The 18,552-nt window shown below is 38.6% G+C and overlaps 1 protein-coding gene across 2 annotated transcripts in view; it reads right to left on the reverse strand.

The window, feature by feature from the left end:
• Positions 1 to 18,552, reverse strand: part of ADGRD1 (adhesion G protein-coupled receptor D1) — a 157,196-nt gene that overhangs the window by 45,138 nt on the left and 93,506 nt on the right. For both annotated transcript variants that reach the window (XM_032199050.1, XM_032199049.1), the window contains 2 exons: positions 8,057 to 8,160; positions 5,091 to 5,202 (listed from right to left, as the gene is read on the reverse strand). In XM_032199050.1, coding sequence (XP_032054941.1) covers positions 5,091 to 5,202; positions 8,057 to 8,160 — 216 coding nt within the window. The remainder of the gene's footprint in view (positions 1 to 5,090; positions 5,203 to 8,056; positions 8,161 to 18,552) is intronic.

Consider the following 18,552-nt stretch of genomic DNA (forward strand, 5'->3'; position numbering starts at 1 on the left):
TTACAGACAGTTCAAATCCTCTGTGATAGACTTTTGGAGCACTATATGCCTGCCATCAAGATTCTGGCAATAAGAGCTAGTAGAGAAGTTTAATCAAAAGAAAAACACCATCAAGAAAGTAAGCCTACCCAGTGGAAACTGGACTATTTGCTTCAGTGTAAACTACTACATGTTTGAAATGAAATAAATGCTGCCCCAAAAGAGAGAGGAATGCCATGCCAAAGGCAATGCAGACAGAAGTAAAAATGTCCTCCTGAGTCCTGCTTACAGCCTTACTAGAGCCTGCTTTGGAAACGCAGCCTGGGCCTGAGGCCTAGCTTTTCCTTAAGGGCTGTCATAGCAGCTCTCCACAGTTAATCTTCAAAGAAATCCTTTCGAAGAGATCCTTACATCTCTTACAAGTCTCTTATCAGCCTACCTTGTAAAACAGTGAAAACTAACCCTTTCTTCTTCCCCACTCCTCACATATTCACACAGCACATTCTCCTTTCCCCCACTAATTGCTTTTCGAGGATGTCTCACCACAAGTGGTTTCCCTCATCATACGGTAATTGAACAGATGTGACTGCCGATGATCTTACCACACAACAACATTATTTGGTTTGCTTTCAGTTAAGGTACATTTTAAACATGTTCTTGGAATGTGTCCCAGCTTTATTTGATTTTTGCGGCTGGTAGCATACTGATGGTGGTCATTCTGCTTTGTAGCTGTAACATCCGTACTATGACACCTCCACAATTTTGGAGGAGTTGCTTGCATGTGGTCCACAGAAAGATTCTTTTGTCTTCTTCAAGGATTTCCTTTCTCACCTGAACAAGTCACAGTAAGCTAACCAGTCCGGGGGAGCCTGTGTGCTGAGGAAGCATTACCAGCAGAAACCAGTTTGTTGCCACAGTGGTCTTCAAGGTACTAATCAGTAGCTTCCTTTGATGTGTTAGTTTAGCTGGTCTGTGGTGACATATTTTTTTTTCTTTTTGTTGATAGTTTGGTACTTTGTAGGCTACTGAAAATTAAAACGTTGGAACTTTGCTAGTATAATAAAAATTGAGGCCTTCCAGTAAATTCTCAATTTTACTCAGCTAGTTCTGTGCTAGTAGAGGGACATTCTGATGCAAATCCCCTGTGATTACATGTTTTAAAAAGCAATAACTTTAGTTTAAATTCATGTAAGTGAGATCTGTAAGTGCTTTTGTATTTCAAAAGGTTTGGTAACATAAAACTAAACCAGACTTGCTTATTGACAAAAACAGTAAAAACATTTCCAGTTAATTTCATCATATGGCCATGAAATCTATTTTAATTCCTTTTGATTTCTACCAAAAGATTAGTCCACAAAAATATAAATGCAACATAAAGATGACTTGCAAGCTACTCTTGTCAAATGGATACTTTCAATTTTTTTGAGTAGCCAAGCAATACACATCACAAAACACCAGAAAAATAAAAATAAGCACAGTTGCAGGAGGCTGGTCTGTACATAATTTTGCATAATACTCATTCCACATTTATGCCTTACTTACTACTTTGAAAACATTCTCAAATGACAAAATTACCTTCTTGAAAGAGGCATTGCAAAGCTGAGATAATGCACATTAAAAACAACTAGGTGACTGTATCATAGGATGCATGCTACGTATAGTAGGATACTTATAGAAAGACAGATCTTACTACTGTTATTCCTACACTTGACTAATTGTGGGTCTGTGTAAATAGAAAATTCAGTCCAGCTAGTAGCAAAGCCTGTCATGCTATAGTTGTTGAGAAAGTAAAGCGGTCTCTCAGAAATGCCTCTAAGAAAATAATATTAATTTGTTCATTGAGGACAGTCTTAAAAGCAGGTAGGTAAATTTTCTTGTATTTTCTAAATTCAATTTCTAATAGTGTTTTCATTTTGAGTTGCAATTTTATTGCATTTTTAAAAAGCACACTGAAAATGTCCTTCCCTGCAGTCTATATGCTATGCTGATACACAGTCTTGAAATTCTATAGATATCTATAGCACAAACAAAAGAAGTTCATTTTGTTTCTCCAACTACTGATATTAGGAATCAAGAATTTCTATTTAAAAAAAAAAAAAAAATGTTCCTGAATGTGTTAGGAAGATCAAGGTCCTATTGTGGAAGTTGAGTTTTGTGGTTAGTAAGTTAAACATTGATCCAAAAGGAAAAACGCAGTAGTATAAATTGCAAATGATTAAAGAATACATCTGAAATTAACAGGAAAATACTGCATGCTGTATCTGGAAACAAAACCTAAATATCCCTAGAAATAGAGATGGCAAAAGGATGGAGAGTCTAAAGACAGTCATGTAAGAAAATGATGTGAGCTCAAGGTCTGTTTATTCAATGCCATTCCTTATTGTACTGCATTTCCTCAAGCAGACTGGTAGCACCTGTCCTCTCAAGCAGAGCACTTATAAACTGTTTAGCACTAAATATACCCACCTTTGGCAGAAGGAGAAGATTAAGTACACCTTCTAGCATACATACTGCCTCCCTCTTTTTGTAAACTACCATTTAGCAGTCCAATTACAGCAGCAATTAAAGGTATTAAAACTGATGTCCAAGCTAGTGAGAACAGAGCATTCAGAAACAAGTACACGAGACTAATAAAAGGATGAATCACAAGACTCCTGATCCCTAGAGGTTATAACAATAAAAATAAAAGTGCAGTGGGTACATACTTCATGCTTTTCAGCTTCAAGATCTTTACAGTATTCTGCCATACAATTATTGCTGTTACAGAGGAGATAAGGCTGAAATATCCAGGGACTCTCTGAAACGTTTAACTTTGGAAAGCCTATTGCATAAAAAGGCTTGCTTTCTGTGAGCTATGGTTTTAAAGGAGAAAAAGTATTCATAGTGGTAAACATAGTGGCCAATTCACACCAAAATATAATCACATGGAAAAGATCACTGGTTGGAGAACCAGCCCCTCTGGATGTAAATAAAGGCAGGCTCAGAGAGCTTCCAATTATGGTTTCCCTATAGGTAAACATATAAGAAATTAATACAAGTTTTGATGTTACATGAATTTACCTACACCACTTCCAAAAGAAGTACCTGATACGTTTTGTCTGGTTTCATAAAAAACAATTTCAATATAAGTGAAGTTAGTTTTGAAGAGGTTTAAGAGACATTAAAATATGCACCTGTTAAACTGCAACATAAGTCAATGTGAGTGCTTCACAAGCTTAGCTACCTGTTCTCAACTGAACAAGCGAATGTCAGTGTAAACAGGGCATGCTATAAATGCAGGTGGACCCTGGGATAGGACTCTGAAGAATATGAGCTCTACCAATATCCAACTAAAAGCAGGAAATGCAACTAGTACTTTGTAGTATTTAAAAAGGCTGGAGGTGATGCAGACTTGATAAGGTGTAAAGAAGCTTTTACAGCTTATCAGAAGTGGTTCAGCTGGATTGTTTGAAAATCTGGATTGGCTACAAAAAGAGAAACTGTGACAATAAAACACCTCTTATGCCCAGGGAACATTTATTGCCCTCCAACCTATGTTCTTTCAGCAGAATGTTAGCTCTATACTTACTTAGAGAGGATTATTTTAATACCTGGTTTACTTTGTCTTCAGGTTTAGGTTGCATCCTTTGTTGCTCTCCACTGTCTCAATTTCATCTTTCATATAAACCATTCCCTATTATTTTCCCCCCTTGCACATTATCTTAACTCAGACCTACCTGGATGTTAGGGTTGTTCAATACCTGGAGGAGTACAAACTTACATAGAGTTTGTACATCCTCATGTAATTAATAGCCTATGTAAAAGCAGACATTATTTATAAACTTAACAGAAGCTCAAGGTATCCCATTTGAGATGAATATATATTTAAGTAGCTTTTGTTTTGGTAAAATTAAAAGTATGCAAACCTCTTACTAAGAATGAGAATAATAAAAGATTAGTAGAAACTCCTTTTTACTTGTCCAAAATAATATAGAGCAACAGCTGACCAGAGAAGCAGCCAAGTTTTGCCCATTACACTAACAGAACATGCTGGAAGATTATTTGAAAATCAGTTTTTGTTTCTGCCTTTTTCAAGTGGGACATTACATCAACAGATCTTATGTGATTTAAAATAGCATTTTTTATTCCTATTTTTTAACAGTGGAAACAAATCATTTTCACTAGTGTGTAATACAGTTACCTTGGCATACTCATCTTAATTGAGTCTAATTAATGTTTTAGGTGCCAATTCTGATGGTTTAGACCATGGCACTCTGCATAAGAATTCCCACCTACAGTAGATCTATAAAATCAGTCTGTAATTTAAAGTTCAGGACGTCATGATATGGCAGAAAATGCCTAAACTTGCTTAAAGCTTAAGTTCCAGGTAAGCAATATGAACATGTATGTCATTTGCTTAAATAGTTGCCCGAGTTGCCTAGGAAGTATACATGTGCTTTGTAGTACTGAAGATCTTGGTTTAAACTCTTAATAAAACCTAGAGGCAATGCTTTCTGCCACCTCTGGCTAAGTAAGCAATGCTTACCGTACCTTTCTCATTGATTATGACTCAGGTCAAATAAACATGAATGATATTTTTAAAATATCTGAATTTCCAGAGATCATGAACAATAAATCTGCTATTCAAAACAATAGCATATTCTACCACATAAACAAAACTTCATGAACAACAACAACAAAAAGACCTTCTGTTTTGCTGACCAAGAAAGCAGAATAAATTTTGAAAGTTTCACCAGGAAGCTCATTACCTACCAGCAAGAATAAGATGACTTTTTAAAATGAAGAAAAAAAAAAAGGTGGGGGTGGGGGAGGAAAGAAAGAAAGAAAAATCAATCACCTAACAGAAATACAAATGAACTACCACCCTACCTAAATACAAAATCCATACAACCTTCTCCAATACAGAATTGTTTTGCAAACAGACATGGACAGATACTATTATAACAATACTGAACTCACAGAAAGCTTTATCCAGGTTGTGAAATGGCATTTTTGGCGAAGGCATGTTAAAAATGGGAGATCTCACCTGCAACAGACACTTTCTTGCATGCAGCATTCATACCATGCAGATGCCTTGCAAAAAACACAGCCATTCTCTGTCTTACACTTACCGTTCCAGGGCTGAACTGAAAACTGGTGAGAAGCAGGATCTGAGCTACCAGAACAGCAAAGGACAGATTCGCATGGATATGATAGCGCTGGTTGCGGATGGTGCTCACAGACCTGGTAGAAGACAGAAATACACATTAATAAGATGGTATTCTAAGAAACATGAACACATTTATGATTTATCAGAAAGCATTTTGTTTGGCTTTTGGTCTCTTGCCCTGGTGGGGTTATCACAATGTCTTCTCAGCACTTTTTCTGCCAGAACTGACTGGTATCTACCTGGTTTCTTGTTTACTCTGCAACCATCCTGAAGGCAGCAGCAATCTGATTTGCACATTAACTAGCTCTGCTAATGACTTGTGATGGAATATTAGCAAAGGGCTTGATTCTGAATGGTGCTGAGCTGTCAAGGAGGGACATCAGATCTGCACTTCACAGAAAATATTCAGCACCTTGCACCATCTATCCTAGACTGTCCCACAAAGTTTCCATTTGTATTTTGTTGAGATTTGCCTGTATTCAAAATAAGTGAACTTGAAATGGATCCCGTTATAATTTTGACTTTACCAGTGCCACTTCTTAGCACAAGAAATATAGCTGCTTACACATATGGGCAATGCCTGTCTTGATGGAGTACTGACCATGATTACAACATTATATGAACCTTGTCTCTCTTGTCTTTACAAAAGCTGGCAGGAAATCTGACAAGGACATGGTTTCCTGGCAGCCTTCTGACCTTTTGCTTCTGTACTCATCCAGAAATAGGAAGTAAAAACCAAAAACATATATCTGAACATTTCAGGCCTTTTGCATAATTTTATTATTTTCTTTAAAATATAGAATAGTGGTAATGACTACAAATTTTCTCTTTTGATCCATGCTGCCTGCCAGTTCCTACTGGCAGTTTTAATTGTTTTGGGAGACCTGGACCGTTTGGCTGCGTGAATGGCAGTGCTTCCTCTGCACAACAGTACCCACTCCCATCTTTTCACTGCATCACGCTGCATAGTGATGATTTTTGCAACAGCTGGTGATACATTGTGCACGACCCCTTCAGCAGGATGATACAGAGTCAATGATGCAGATGATGGCTTGCTATCATCCCTGCTCTTCCAGTGCTGTTTCTGCCAGAGTTCCATTAGAAGGGAGTGAAGAGGGAGTCTAAAAAACGCATCAATGTCCCAAAAGTAACCCAGAGACAGGTTGCACTGCTTGGTGCCAGTGGCTTTCTAACAAGGAGCTTTATGTGGTCACAAACTGGAGCGTCATTGCCCAGAAGGCAATCAGGACTGCCCCCCTGAGAAGCAGCCGTCCTTGCCAGGATGCAGAGTAGCAAAGAACTTGCCAGATTCCTCTCCACTTACCTCATGATCAGCTAACACTGCATTGCAAAATCTCACTTCAGCTGTCTAATGAGGCCCCGCTCTCCAGTGAAAACCTAATCAAATTATTTTTTATTGGCAGTTTGAATGATTCTGTATGTAGGTGGGGTGCTTAACACTGTGATAGCTGGGTCCAAACTCTCTTTCCAAGTGTGCTGTTTGCCTCCAATTTCTCAAGGAGTTTTCAGCCCAGCTGCAGCAGTATCAGCTTCTTTTGCTTGTTTTCCTTTCTAAACACTCTAACAATAAGTTTTGCGCTCAAGACAAAAATGGAGCAGATCATTCCCCTTAGCCTAAGTATGTCAATAGCGCAATGCCAGATAGGCAGACATCGGACTTGTTTAGATTGGATTTTGCCACACATTGCACACTTAATCCAAGTATGACCAACACAGATCTTGAGACTTGGAAATAAGTCTTTTGGAATAAACAAACATTGCAATCAGTTTATTGGGTTTCAGCAAACCCTTTTTCCTAGAAACTGGCCTCTTAACAGGACATTCAAAAGACATGCTTAGGCACAGAAATCAAAACTTGAACTCCTGAGTAGGAAGAACATGGTTTAGTGCTTAACAAGAAAGGAGACAGGAATCACATTCCTTGTTAAGATCCCAATCTGCTGCGCAATCTTGGATGAGTTATTTCACCCCTTGTCAGATTTTCTATTTTTTAAACAGAAACCTCTATAAAAGCTTTTTTTGCTTTTTTTTTTGCTTTTTTTTTGCTTTATTTTTTTTTTCCAGAAATGTTTGTATCAAGCCTAGCTGGGCCTCAAACTCAGCTGTCACTACTCGAACATAAACAGGCAAAGAAGCCGTAAGTGCCCACAGCAAAAACCTTCCCAGTGCAGAAAGCACAGCAAAGGGGTTGCCGTATTACAGGTGTGAGGATGCAGGGATCTAGAGGATTTAAACACGAGAGAGAGTGAATTTCACACTTCCTATAGTGTCCTTCATCCTCCTAAAGGAACACATTAGTAAACTCACCCAACAGAGAACAGCAAGATACTTGAAAATAAATGTGGGTTATATGATGCAGTTGTAGCCAATCCTTACAAAACAGAAATGAGGCATCTAATGTTGACTGAGCCTTCCTGTCTAGGCACACCTACATGGCTTATAAATACACTGCCTTACAGAAAAGATGGTTGCAAAGCAGAAAGAAGTACTGCTCATTTCACTCCGAGCAATTCCAAGAAATATCTAGTGGGGAGAGTGGGTGTGATCCTGCAGTCCTTGCTGATAGCCTTGAGCTCCTGATCAAACACTCTACAGCCTCCTTACAAGATTCCTGAATTATAGCAAAACATGGACACTAAAAAAAAAATAAATTAAAAATCTAAAAATCCCACATAGCATGGAAATAGCTTGCTATATAGAGACCACTCAATTTCGGGAAATTAAAGTAATTAAGAAATAACCAACCATTACAAATACATGTGCAGAATCTAATTAAGGAAGGTTGTAGAATTAATAGCCTTTGTTTTATTCTGAGCACCTAAACGGATCCAAATCAGTGGCTTGAAATGCATTGTTCGGCTTTTCTGCATCAAAGTTCTCAGCAGGTATTAGGTTAAAATCACTTACGACAACACAGCAAATGTGACCAGCGTGATCGTCAAGCAGAAGATGGACAGAGCACAGCCGATGTAAGTGATGGAGGAGAGGGCCACCTGGTGTTCTCTCGTTAGCTGTACACAAATGAGAAGGAAAAAAAAATCAAACAAACAAAAAACAACCACTATTAGGTGATTTGTTACATTACAGAACCATAGGTCAGCTGCCCTGCACGAAGCTTTTCCTCTTCCCTTGTCCCCATATATAAGGGGTTCATGATCATTCACTGCTGTGTCTGATGTGCAAAATGAAGAGCTGTCTGAACTGTCAGTCGCACAGCCAGGGCATCCACATGCCTGTGGCATTTTGGTTCCCTCTTGCATTTCATAAGTCAGTATTTCCTCAAAACAAGCTAGCTCCTCCACTGCTGTGATAGCATCAAGCCTGAGATTAGAGCAGTTTATTGGGCTGCACAAACAATGTCAGCAATGGGATATTTCACAGCTCGCGGGGCACTTTGCTAATGCTCTCACACTGCAATAATTTACATCGTTGTGCAAATACCAGAAGTGCTTCACAGCAGCGAGAACTGACAAACCAAGATAACCCATAAATCACAGGCCATTTATAGCCCACTTGTTTTGTTTAATGTATCATGTTTTCAGTGCCTGTTGAAGGAGGTGGACTAACATCTACAGAATGGAAAACCAGAGAAAAGACCCAGCAAGAGCAGCCAGAGTGTAAACCTCTATGTTCAGCCTCTGTTTTTATGTACAGGCACCTTTTGTAGAATAATTCAATCTTCATGAACATTTAGTCTGTGACTCTACAGTACCCACTACTAGGATATATGTTAAAACCTGGAGAGATTCAAAGGGGGAGGGACATTTTGTTTTGTCTCTTCATCCTAACTTGATCAGAAAGTGTGCTTTAATTTTCCATGCAAGTTCACATACAAAAATGACAAAAAAGCCACACCTAACAAAGGCAACCAGACAGTATTAATATATAATAAGTAGAACAGAACTAGGCAGGAAAAAGCTTTCTCATCTCAGAAGAATTTTCAAACATATCTCCTGACTTGAATTTTGATAGAGCTGGCATTTTCATAAACTAAGCATCTGAAAACAAATATGTGGTCAATCCAAAAGTTTTGTTTATTATTACTATTATTATTTTATTTTATTTTTTGAATTGCTATGCTTTTCTTTCAACATTTATTCACTATGCATTTAATTCCTGGCTGAAAACTCATTCAGAATATTTATTAATTCAAAAAAATACTGAAAGAACCAATATATTTTCCTTTTAATTTATTTATTTATTCTACAGTAAATCTGTCTAATATAAATAATCCATCCTCACAGTTTCGGATTTTACATTATTTCCACAAACACAATATAATTTCCTGCCACACAAAGTATTTCATCAAAGATTATTGACCCCAGCAGTTCTACTGATAAATTTCCCCTTAAAATTCCTTTTAAAGGAGAGAAATGAATGCCATGTGTTTCTGAAGAAAATAATAGTAATAGTAATAGTAATAGTAATAGTAATAGTAATAATAATTTCATATACAGATAAAAATGATACACTGTATATGCCCATTTTTCCTGTAATTATCCACTAACAGTACAGCTCACGTGCAGTCAGTTTCACAGCAGAACCGATTCTGGCTCTCCCAGCAACCTGAGCACTATCAAGCAATGCAGCAGCAGCGCTGAAAGACAACTGTTGCTATGGTGTTACAGTTCCTAGGAAATATGATGCAGCTCTTTTTTTCTCTTTTTTTTTTTTTTTCCTCTTTCAGCCAAAGACACATTTCTTGCCCCTGACTTGGATAGCATCAATTACAGAGACAAAAGAGTTCTATATGCTGGACCAGCCTAAAAGGTCCACTTGATTTCTACGAAAGAGCTTCTGTCTCTCATCATTGCCCAGAAAAGCCATGTATAGCTTTCACAGATTGTTCCTGAAATAGGAATAACTTCCATGGTAAACTAGACAGTTTTGAAATGATTTCCTCATCAGGGATATTCACGTCCAAAATGTGTGGACCTCATTTCCTGATTGCTCTGATACACATCTATTTCTCTTGCTACGGTTGATATGCAGTTCTCCAGAGGGAGGAGGGGAGCAGAGGAAACTTTCCCAGCTTCTAGTCACCCTGAAATCAGAATTTCTCATCAATTCAAGGCTTGCTTTCACTCTTTTCACTCCCAACACCTGCAGCCAGAAACTCTCCTTACAGAGGTGAAAGCTGCTCAGCACTCATTTCAATTTCCACTGGTCTATCACAGTGTTTCCATTGGCAAAGGCGGATAATGTCTGCTAAGGAAATGTCTTATGATTACATGCAAGGACAGAAGATGCAGGGGACCCATCTAGTGGAAACAGGCAAAAATCAAAAGCTTTTCTTTTTCCATTATACATGAAAAAGAAGATAATAATCACACAGACATCCTTTTCTATCATAACTAACTAATTTCTACCATAACGAACATGCCTCTAAGAAAGTAGCTTCTCTGGGCTTTAGCCCAGTCTTCCTCTAGAAAACCCTGCAGGGCAAGACAAGGCATGAGTCAGGCACTCTCAGGTGGAGCCCCTATTAGTTGGAAACTGCAAAGAAAAAAAACAAAACACAACACTCCTAAACAAAACATAAAAAAGCCATTCAAACCTAAAATAACTTACATAGGTACCCACATCTGTGAACCGGAAATCACTCTTGCCTCTGGTAAACATGACCAAAATCTGACAATGCTGATGAATGATTTTCTTAAATCAATACCCCCATCTGTATGCTAACAACTGTTTCAAAAGCAACATCACTGAAGTTCACATTATCATCTTGCCTGGTGTGAGGGACAAAAATCTTGTAGGTAGTTCTGAATCGTTTTTTATTAAGAAAAAGGTAGAGCCCTCTGATAGCTGTTCTCAAACTGAACTGTCAGGTTGGAGTTGCACCAGAGAGCAGTCCCTGCTCATATAGCCTCCCTCCACTGCAACCAACTCCTTTTTGTGGATGATATCTGTTGTAAGGAATACAGCACAAAGAGGCCTGGAATGATTCCCAGCAAGTGCAGCCTCATTTCTAAAGACAGGTATATGATGGGGAAGAGAAGAGAACCTGTACTTAAAATACCAGGTCTCTACTAACTCCTCACAACCCAGCTGTTACACCACAGCTATATGGTGTGTGTCTGTGCTCACACTATATGCATGCAGTTTTTGTAGAAATACCTGGACTGACAAAACATGGGGCCTCATCAATTCAGAAAAAAAAAATCCTATAAATCCCAGTGCTCTGATAGGAGCTGATTTCATCTCACCTCTGCTTGTCTATTTGCAGTTTTTCTGACTTAGTTCATGACATGGAATACAAGACAGTAATTTGGGATGATCTTGTAGTCAGCACAAAAATGCTAATCAGGCTGTAATGTTATTACTAAAGAAAATAGCATTAAAGAGTAGCAAATAAAACATTGAGCAATCTGTGAGGTAGTCCCATGAGGATGATTCTCACTCTTGTCCCAATCTACATTAAATTATTCTTTGCTTCTAAAAGATTTTGTTTCTTTGAGGGTATAAGGTCTTCTTCTAAAGTCTGCAGCAAGCTGAAACACTAGGAAACAAGCTCACGCAGACATGAGTGTTAGTAATCATGAACACTATAAAAGACGGATGTTTCTTTTTTTCAGCTTTGAGAAACACTTAAATCAAAAACTCATACTCCATATAAAACTCCCACCCTTTTAGTTTAGCCTGTGACAGCCTTTACCTTGCAAGTGTCACTGATAATGTGGACAAAGATCTGACAGATTCAGCAGTTACACCCATCTAAAATATTATAGTCTATTGTCTTACCCTACTTCTAACTCATAAAAGAAGTTAGTACATTGCTCAACAATTTTATTTTGGAAACTCATAGGCAACCGGATCCTGGAAAGACACCAGAACAGACTTCAAATGTATATTTTTCTTTTATGATGTTGTTAATAACAAGAAAACGAGTGACATCTAACTCCTCAGTTTAAAAAGAACTGCACAGGAAAATGAAAATATATTATTATAATGGGATGGTACTTTTCATCTCTGGAGGATCTGGAAAAAGTCAGTTGAAGCTGAAAGGTTTGTTTGGAAGACTGTACTCTAAAAATTGTTAACTGTATCTAGATCAGAAAACCTATTTATTTATGTAATATTAACAAGCAACCATCTCACACAGCACAGCAATCCATCAAAAAGCTAAATGGTCAATAGAGACAGAAAATATCAACGGGTCATATCAGAGCATCTGTCTGGGCAGCACAGATCTGTCTCTGCTCAGCATCCAGGTATTCCCCTCTTTTCTGTGAATTCTGCACTCTTGTTGCTGTTTTTCCTTATTCAGCCCTCCATCAGTTGATCCCTCGTCTTCTCCTTTGCAGAAGGTGTGCCTCTGGTTTTGTCCAGAGAAGGGACATTTTGGGGGAGTGCTAATCTAAACTTTTCTTCCTTACGTAGTGCAGAATATTCTTCCCTGTTTGCCTTTAGAGGCAGCACGTCACAGGGCTGAGTTCAACTACTTAAATTGACATTTGTCATAGATTAAAAGGGTTGTTTGTATACCAAATTAAAACTTGACAATGTAGCCTTGAAAGAATAATTTCATTTTCTAAACTCCTTTTGAATCCTCTGTTCTGAAATGTGATTACTTAAAAAAAAAAAAAAAAGCAAGTTTTGAACCAAAAAAAGTTTTACAGCCTTAAGAAATTAAGCCTGCAGTCTTATCCTTTGTTATCCTTTGCATCTTAGAGTGTGCATTATTGGTAAAATTCAGAATATGATATTTTGCATGTGTTTAAATAGAGTAAACATTTTATAAAACCAGTTATTTGTTTACCAGTGGAAATGTAAGACATGACAACTGTATTTTGCCCTAAGTCTTAGCATAAGAACAAGTGATATTTTTGTGTCTCTTCTGGCCAGCTTGCCATCTAAGAGCAGCATTACTATCACAAAGCCAATTACAATGACGTATGATTTTTGCCCTGTTTACTAAGCTGCCTGAGATCTGCCATGAGTTGATCAGCTGCTAGCTTGGCCTGAAATCTACTCTCCAACTCTTCTACAAAGGCTTGAAATGATTTCTTCTGAGACATTTCTTGGAGGGAGGGAAGGGAGGAGAGGTAGGGTTGAAAAATTAAGGTTCAGACAACCCTCTTGAAGCTGCACCTTTAAAATGCAATCTGAATCCAATTAAGAAAAGGATGAATAATTAACTTTGGCAGCCTGAGTGTTTCAGAGACATTAAAACGCTGGCCTTGGCTGATGAAGCTAATGGTTTTAATTGCCTCCAGAAAGGCTGCTGAAATTCAATTTCAGCCCAGTGAGGCCTTTATTTATATATTAAATAATAATAACAATACAAATCACTGTTTTCCTTCAGCTTGCCAAGCACTTTGTTATGTACATAACATTATGTGCCTCTTTTTTTTTTTTTTCCAGATTAACATCTGTGTTTCATTCAGGAGGCTCAGTCTACTCACTGAGACCACAAGTATGATTTTGGTGGGGCCAACCTAATGGGGCTACACAATCACTACTCATAGCAAAAAAGTCTAACTCTGTTCAGAGACACTTTTCTCAATCCACAGTATAACAGACACCTTCAGAGGAAAAAGGCCTCTCAGAGTCATGTTTTGCAGTGCAATCATCTTTATCAGCCATTTCCAGCAGAACTGCTTTTGAATTCCCATTCGTTATGAACTCCACATCTCCTGGAGATTAGCAGGGAAGTGCTACAAAGGGGACTTACTTTTCAGGCATTAAAGGAACCTTTTCTTCCAGCCAGCCCAGCCCGGTGGTTGCTACTTAAAACTTTTCACTGTGACATGAAAAATCTAGAATTTTCCAAATATCTTTGCCAATGTATTAATTAGTATTTTTAAAAGTCCACATTGCCTTTTAGAGCAGTTCTGGGCAAGATGTCATCAAACAGTAGGTAATCTGCTCATTACAAACCTCACCCAGCAAGTTTCTCGTTCAGATGAAGCCTGAAGGAAGCATGGCAGGGCGGAAGGACTCAAGTTGTGAAGCAGTACCAATTACAATAAAGTTTGGGGATCAGAAAAACAGATTTTTGCAAGTCTTTCCTCATATCTCTGTTTGTGTAACACAGAGCAGTGTCCTTTTTTGCCTTCATTTCAGGCCTAAAACCTGCAACTTTCTCGGAAGAAATGGTAAATGTATTTACAGCAGATTATCCTCTGTGAAACTGAAGGAGCTACTTTTGCCCATACACCTCAGACTTCTACATCTGTTCTCTCGTTTCTGTTCCAGCAAGAGCAGACTCATACTGTTCTCCAATTAACAGACAAACCAAAGTTCATGAGAGAGGCCTACGAGGAGAGGAAAACCCATTGTGGGTCCAGCAGGCTCTAGCAGGCAGAGAAACAATGGTCTCCTGCCAAAATGAGCCTTAGATCTTTCAGAGCAGTTGAGGATAATTAAATACCCAGCTCCCAGCAAAATTCAATGAAAATGAGTATGTCTGCTTCCCTTCTCCCCGGTTTGGGCTCTGATTCAGAAATGTCCATTTCGATTCAGGACTGTGGTTAGCTGTGGCTTGCGGTGCAGCCAGGACTCCCCAGGTACCCAGCCCTGAATTGCCCCTACAGCACGCTTTGGGGAGAAAGGGCTTGAAAAGGTCAGCACCAGAAGCAGACTGAACCAGACAGTACAGAAGGACTAAGTTTAATGATGTTCAACAGAAAATAGTGATGGGTGCAGTACCATTAGATTTTTATACTGCATAGGGAAATCCTTTAGTCAGCAAGATCTAGCTGCCCAATGGCTCAGCACTTTCATTCCCATCACAGAAAGGGAGACTATGTTATTTTCCTAAGTGTTCTGATTAAAGCAGAGTCCTATTTCATACTCTTTTGACCATTATAGCACTGTTAAATATTTGTGCTTTCCAAACTAAAAAGTAATTTTTTGTTCTGTTCTGCTGAGTGAAATTCAGTAATTGCCAAACAATTCTCCAAGAGATGTCAGGAGTTTAGTATTTTGCAACATTAGTCCAAGTTTTTTCTGTGTAATTACATGTATATATGGGGTTAAGGACAGACCCAGAGAGTGTCCTATTTCCTCCTATCAAAATTAGCAGAGCTGTACTGGCATATGAACAGAAGAGCAAAAGCATGAACAATGGCTCTAAGTTAAAATTTTCAGGGAACATGGGTGTAGTACATACAAAAGAAATACAATGCAAATCACAGAGTGAGCACATCAGTGAGGTCCTCTATGGGGGCAACATTTACTACAATAAAATGGAGGGGAAAGCAGAGAGAGTGAGCAAGAGCAAAGAAGAAAATTTACAAAGCAACCCTAGCATAAACACATAGGCTGATTTATCTTTGTTCATCTGGTGGGTAAGGGCTATCTAAACTGTCTGCAGAGATCTCTTCAATTAAATAAACTGTCAATGGTAATAAACAAGGGGAAAAAATTGCAATGCCTATCCAATTTTTAAATATTCATCACGAAATAAAAATTACTGGACTAAGGCACTATTCTTTTCATGTTCCCAACAATGAAAAACATGCTGAGAAATGTAATTATATTAGAATCACAAAACAGCAGAAATCAGTGAATGCCATGTTACTTCCATTTCATTGTCCAATTACAGCACATAATCTGAACCTCAGCTGGCTGAAAATTTTAAGAACAAAAGTTCTCATTTCAGACTGCTATTTTGATGTCCTCTGAGTGCAATATTTGATTAATAAATGCAAAATTTGATTTAGGAAAATAACACACCAAACTTACATATTCCACACCTATGCCCCATATTTTTTTAATATTTGCTAATATTAGCATATTTTTAAAACAGCTTTCAGAAACACAAATAGATGAACTTAGCTATAACAGTGAAAAATAACATAAAAACACATATATATCCCAAAAGAAGATGTCCTTCCTTTTGTAAATAGAAGCCCCCAGTCAAATCCCTAAGTCTCTTCAAAATCCTGGGCTCCCTAAAGATGTTATGTGTTGCCTATAGATCCAGTTGCAGGACCAAAAAGTTTTTAAATATTTTGACCTTCATAAACTCTTCTCTGCTTTCAAGCCCATTGGTCAGCAGCTTGAAATGCATTGATCCGCTCTTCTGAATTATAGAACAAGAGCTTCTTTCTGGTTTTAAAGATGTAGAAAATATGTTTAAAAACCTGAACAATTTCTGCCAGAGACTGTATGACACCATTACTTTGCTGAAAATGTCCATCCACTTGTGAGCTTTAGTGCAGTAAATTTTACATCCTCACAGTCAAAAAGACAGAAAGAGCAAAGCCCCACAAGAAACCAAAAAGAGAGAGAAAGAGAATTGGAGAATTGTCTACGAGCCATAAATATTACTGCTTTGTCCTACTTTGGTCACTTGCTAGATGGGAATCCAAACAACCTCTGTTCTGCTGTGGAAGACACTGATTTCCCCTCTAAAAGGATTTGGATCTCTAGGTCCCCAGGTGTCCAGCATCCTTTTGCTGAAATGACATTTATGTGGCAGATGGTACAAATAGCCTGGCATGCTTCATAGTTGTTGGATCACTATAAAAATAAAAACTGCCAGATGGCTGGCATGTTTGCTGGCAGTAGCACAGGACCCCACTGACTGATGAGAGGAAGTAAAGCTGCCCAAAATGAAATAATAGTGCCTGAATTTTCTTTGGAGTGCTTCTGAAGTGTGGCTTGCTCCATGTTGGATTTGACTCCTGCTGGCTAGGAAGCAGCTTGTGACATCCCTTGGTCTGATTGTGCCAGAGGAACATCACCTACATCTCTTCTCCTGATTTCATCTGTCCTCCCCAGCCAGGGCATGGGCCCTCTCCACCAGCCATTTCCCCTCCAGCAGGGGGTACCACCAGGTGCTGGGTACAGGAGGTTGCATTGTGGGCTGAGATCTCCCCAGGACCTATGCAAGTGGATGATATGAAGGATACGTACTTGAGGATACGTACTATATCCCATCCTCTGCTGTTCCTATCAAGGTTAAAATCTGCTGCATAGTGAGGACTGTTGTACTTCAGGAAAACCACCAAAGTATGACCCTGGGTGCCCTCTACCTGGACTTTTTCCAGATGAAGCAAACATAAACCAGTTTAAACATGTCAAACTAAATGGATTATTTATTTTTCCTACCACAGCTATATTAATGCACCATTATCTTCCTAACTATAACATTGCAGGGCAGCTGGCAGCACAGGTTTGTTCTGACTGCAGCGAGCTGTGGCTGAGGTGAAGGCCAGAACACAGTTCTGTGAATCAAGGAAGGCAAAAGACAGGAATGAACCCCTGAGATTGGAGCTCCACCAAGGATTTCCTATTTTTTACTTTATCTGTTTCCCCCATCAGAAAGGGGAACAGAGCAATGAGTTTCCCAGAGGATGGTGCACCAGCTGGTTAATACCTGCACAACTGCTCTGAACATCCCATGGACATATTTTGTTGGGGCAGTGCATTTGTAAAAATTCTCAGTTTTACTCACCTGACCAGAGTTGTGAAAAGGCTTCTCTACTGAGTTTCCAAATTCTGATGGTGTCCTGACCTTAATTATGTCCATGCAACCTCACAAAGGCAATCAAGGGCTGAACATGTCCCTTAGGAACATGCATGTCTTTGGTCATATTTTACCTTGGCCTTATTTATTTATTTATTTAAACAAGTTGATTGCCAATAATCTCCAAAATTCCAAGCAAATTTTATTATTTCCCAAGTTAAAACCTAAACAAATCTCAGCAAGCAAGCCTGAATTCAAGCCAGTCATGATACAGACATAACAACAGAATGATAAAGACACAGATAATTTTGGCACTTCACGTGGCCAGTTCATCAGCAGGCTAACAGGTCAGTGCCAGCCTCACATCTGAGTGCCACATAGTTGTAAATTTTTCCAAGATTGTTTTTTCATTCCTGAAATAAACTTGTTACAACTGTGAATCCCCTGCATCACTGAAAGCAGCTAAGCTGCATACACAGACCTCAGGCTCATCAGCAGTATTGTTAGTACCACTCTTTCACAATCACTGTGGCGTTACTGCAGTCAAGCTGTTGCTGAAACTAATATAAAATCTGGAGTAGTATTCAGCTCTGCTTGTAATCCAAGCTCAGTTTTAGCTAATTCACAGCATTCAAAGAAGTTCTTTTCCACACACTTTCATATAGTGCACAGATATCAAAGTGGGGGTTCACTTTCTCACATTTAAGTTAACATTCCAGAATTTAAAACTTTCCCTCATGACTGCTCTCGTTCAATTTCTTTCTCTGAAATACTAGGATAAAAATTCTCTTACATCTCACAGCTTCTTCCTTACACCTCTCTTGCATTTCTGTGTTCCCTGGAAATTAGGCCCACCTGACAGTCTGCCCCATATAACCTCTAACAGTTTGTCAGCATTTCTGGTCTCATAATATTTCAGGTTTTCAAGAGAAAGTGCTGCCAGATGCTTGGTATCCTACAAATTTGTTCATAAAAATGCCTC

This window comes from Aythya fuligula, chromosome 17 (genome assembly GCF_009819795.1).
Source record: "Aythya fuligula isolate bAytFul2 chromosome 17, bAytFul2.pri, whole genome shotgun sequence".
In the NCBI taxonomy this organism is placed as follows: Eukaryota; Metazoa; Chordata; class Aves; order Anseriformes; family Anatidae; genus Aythya; species Aythya fuligula.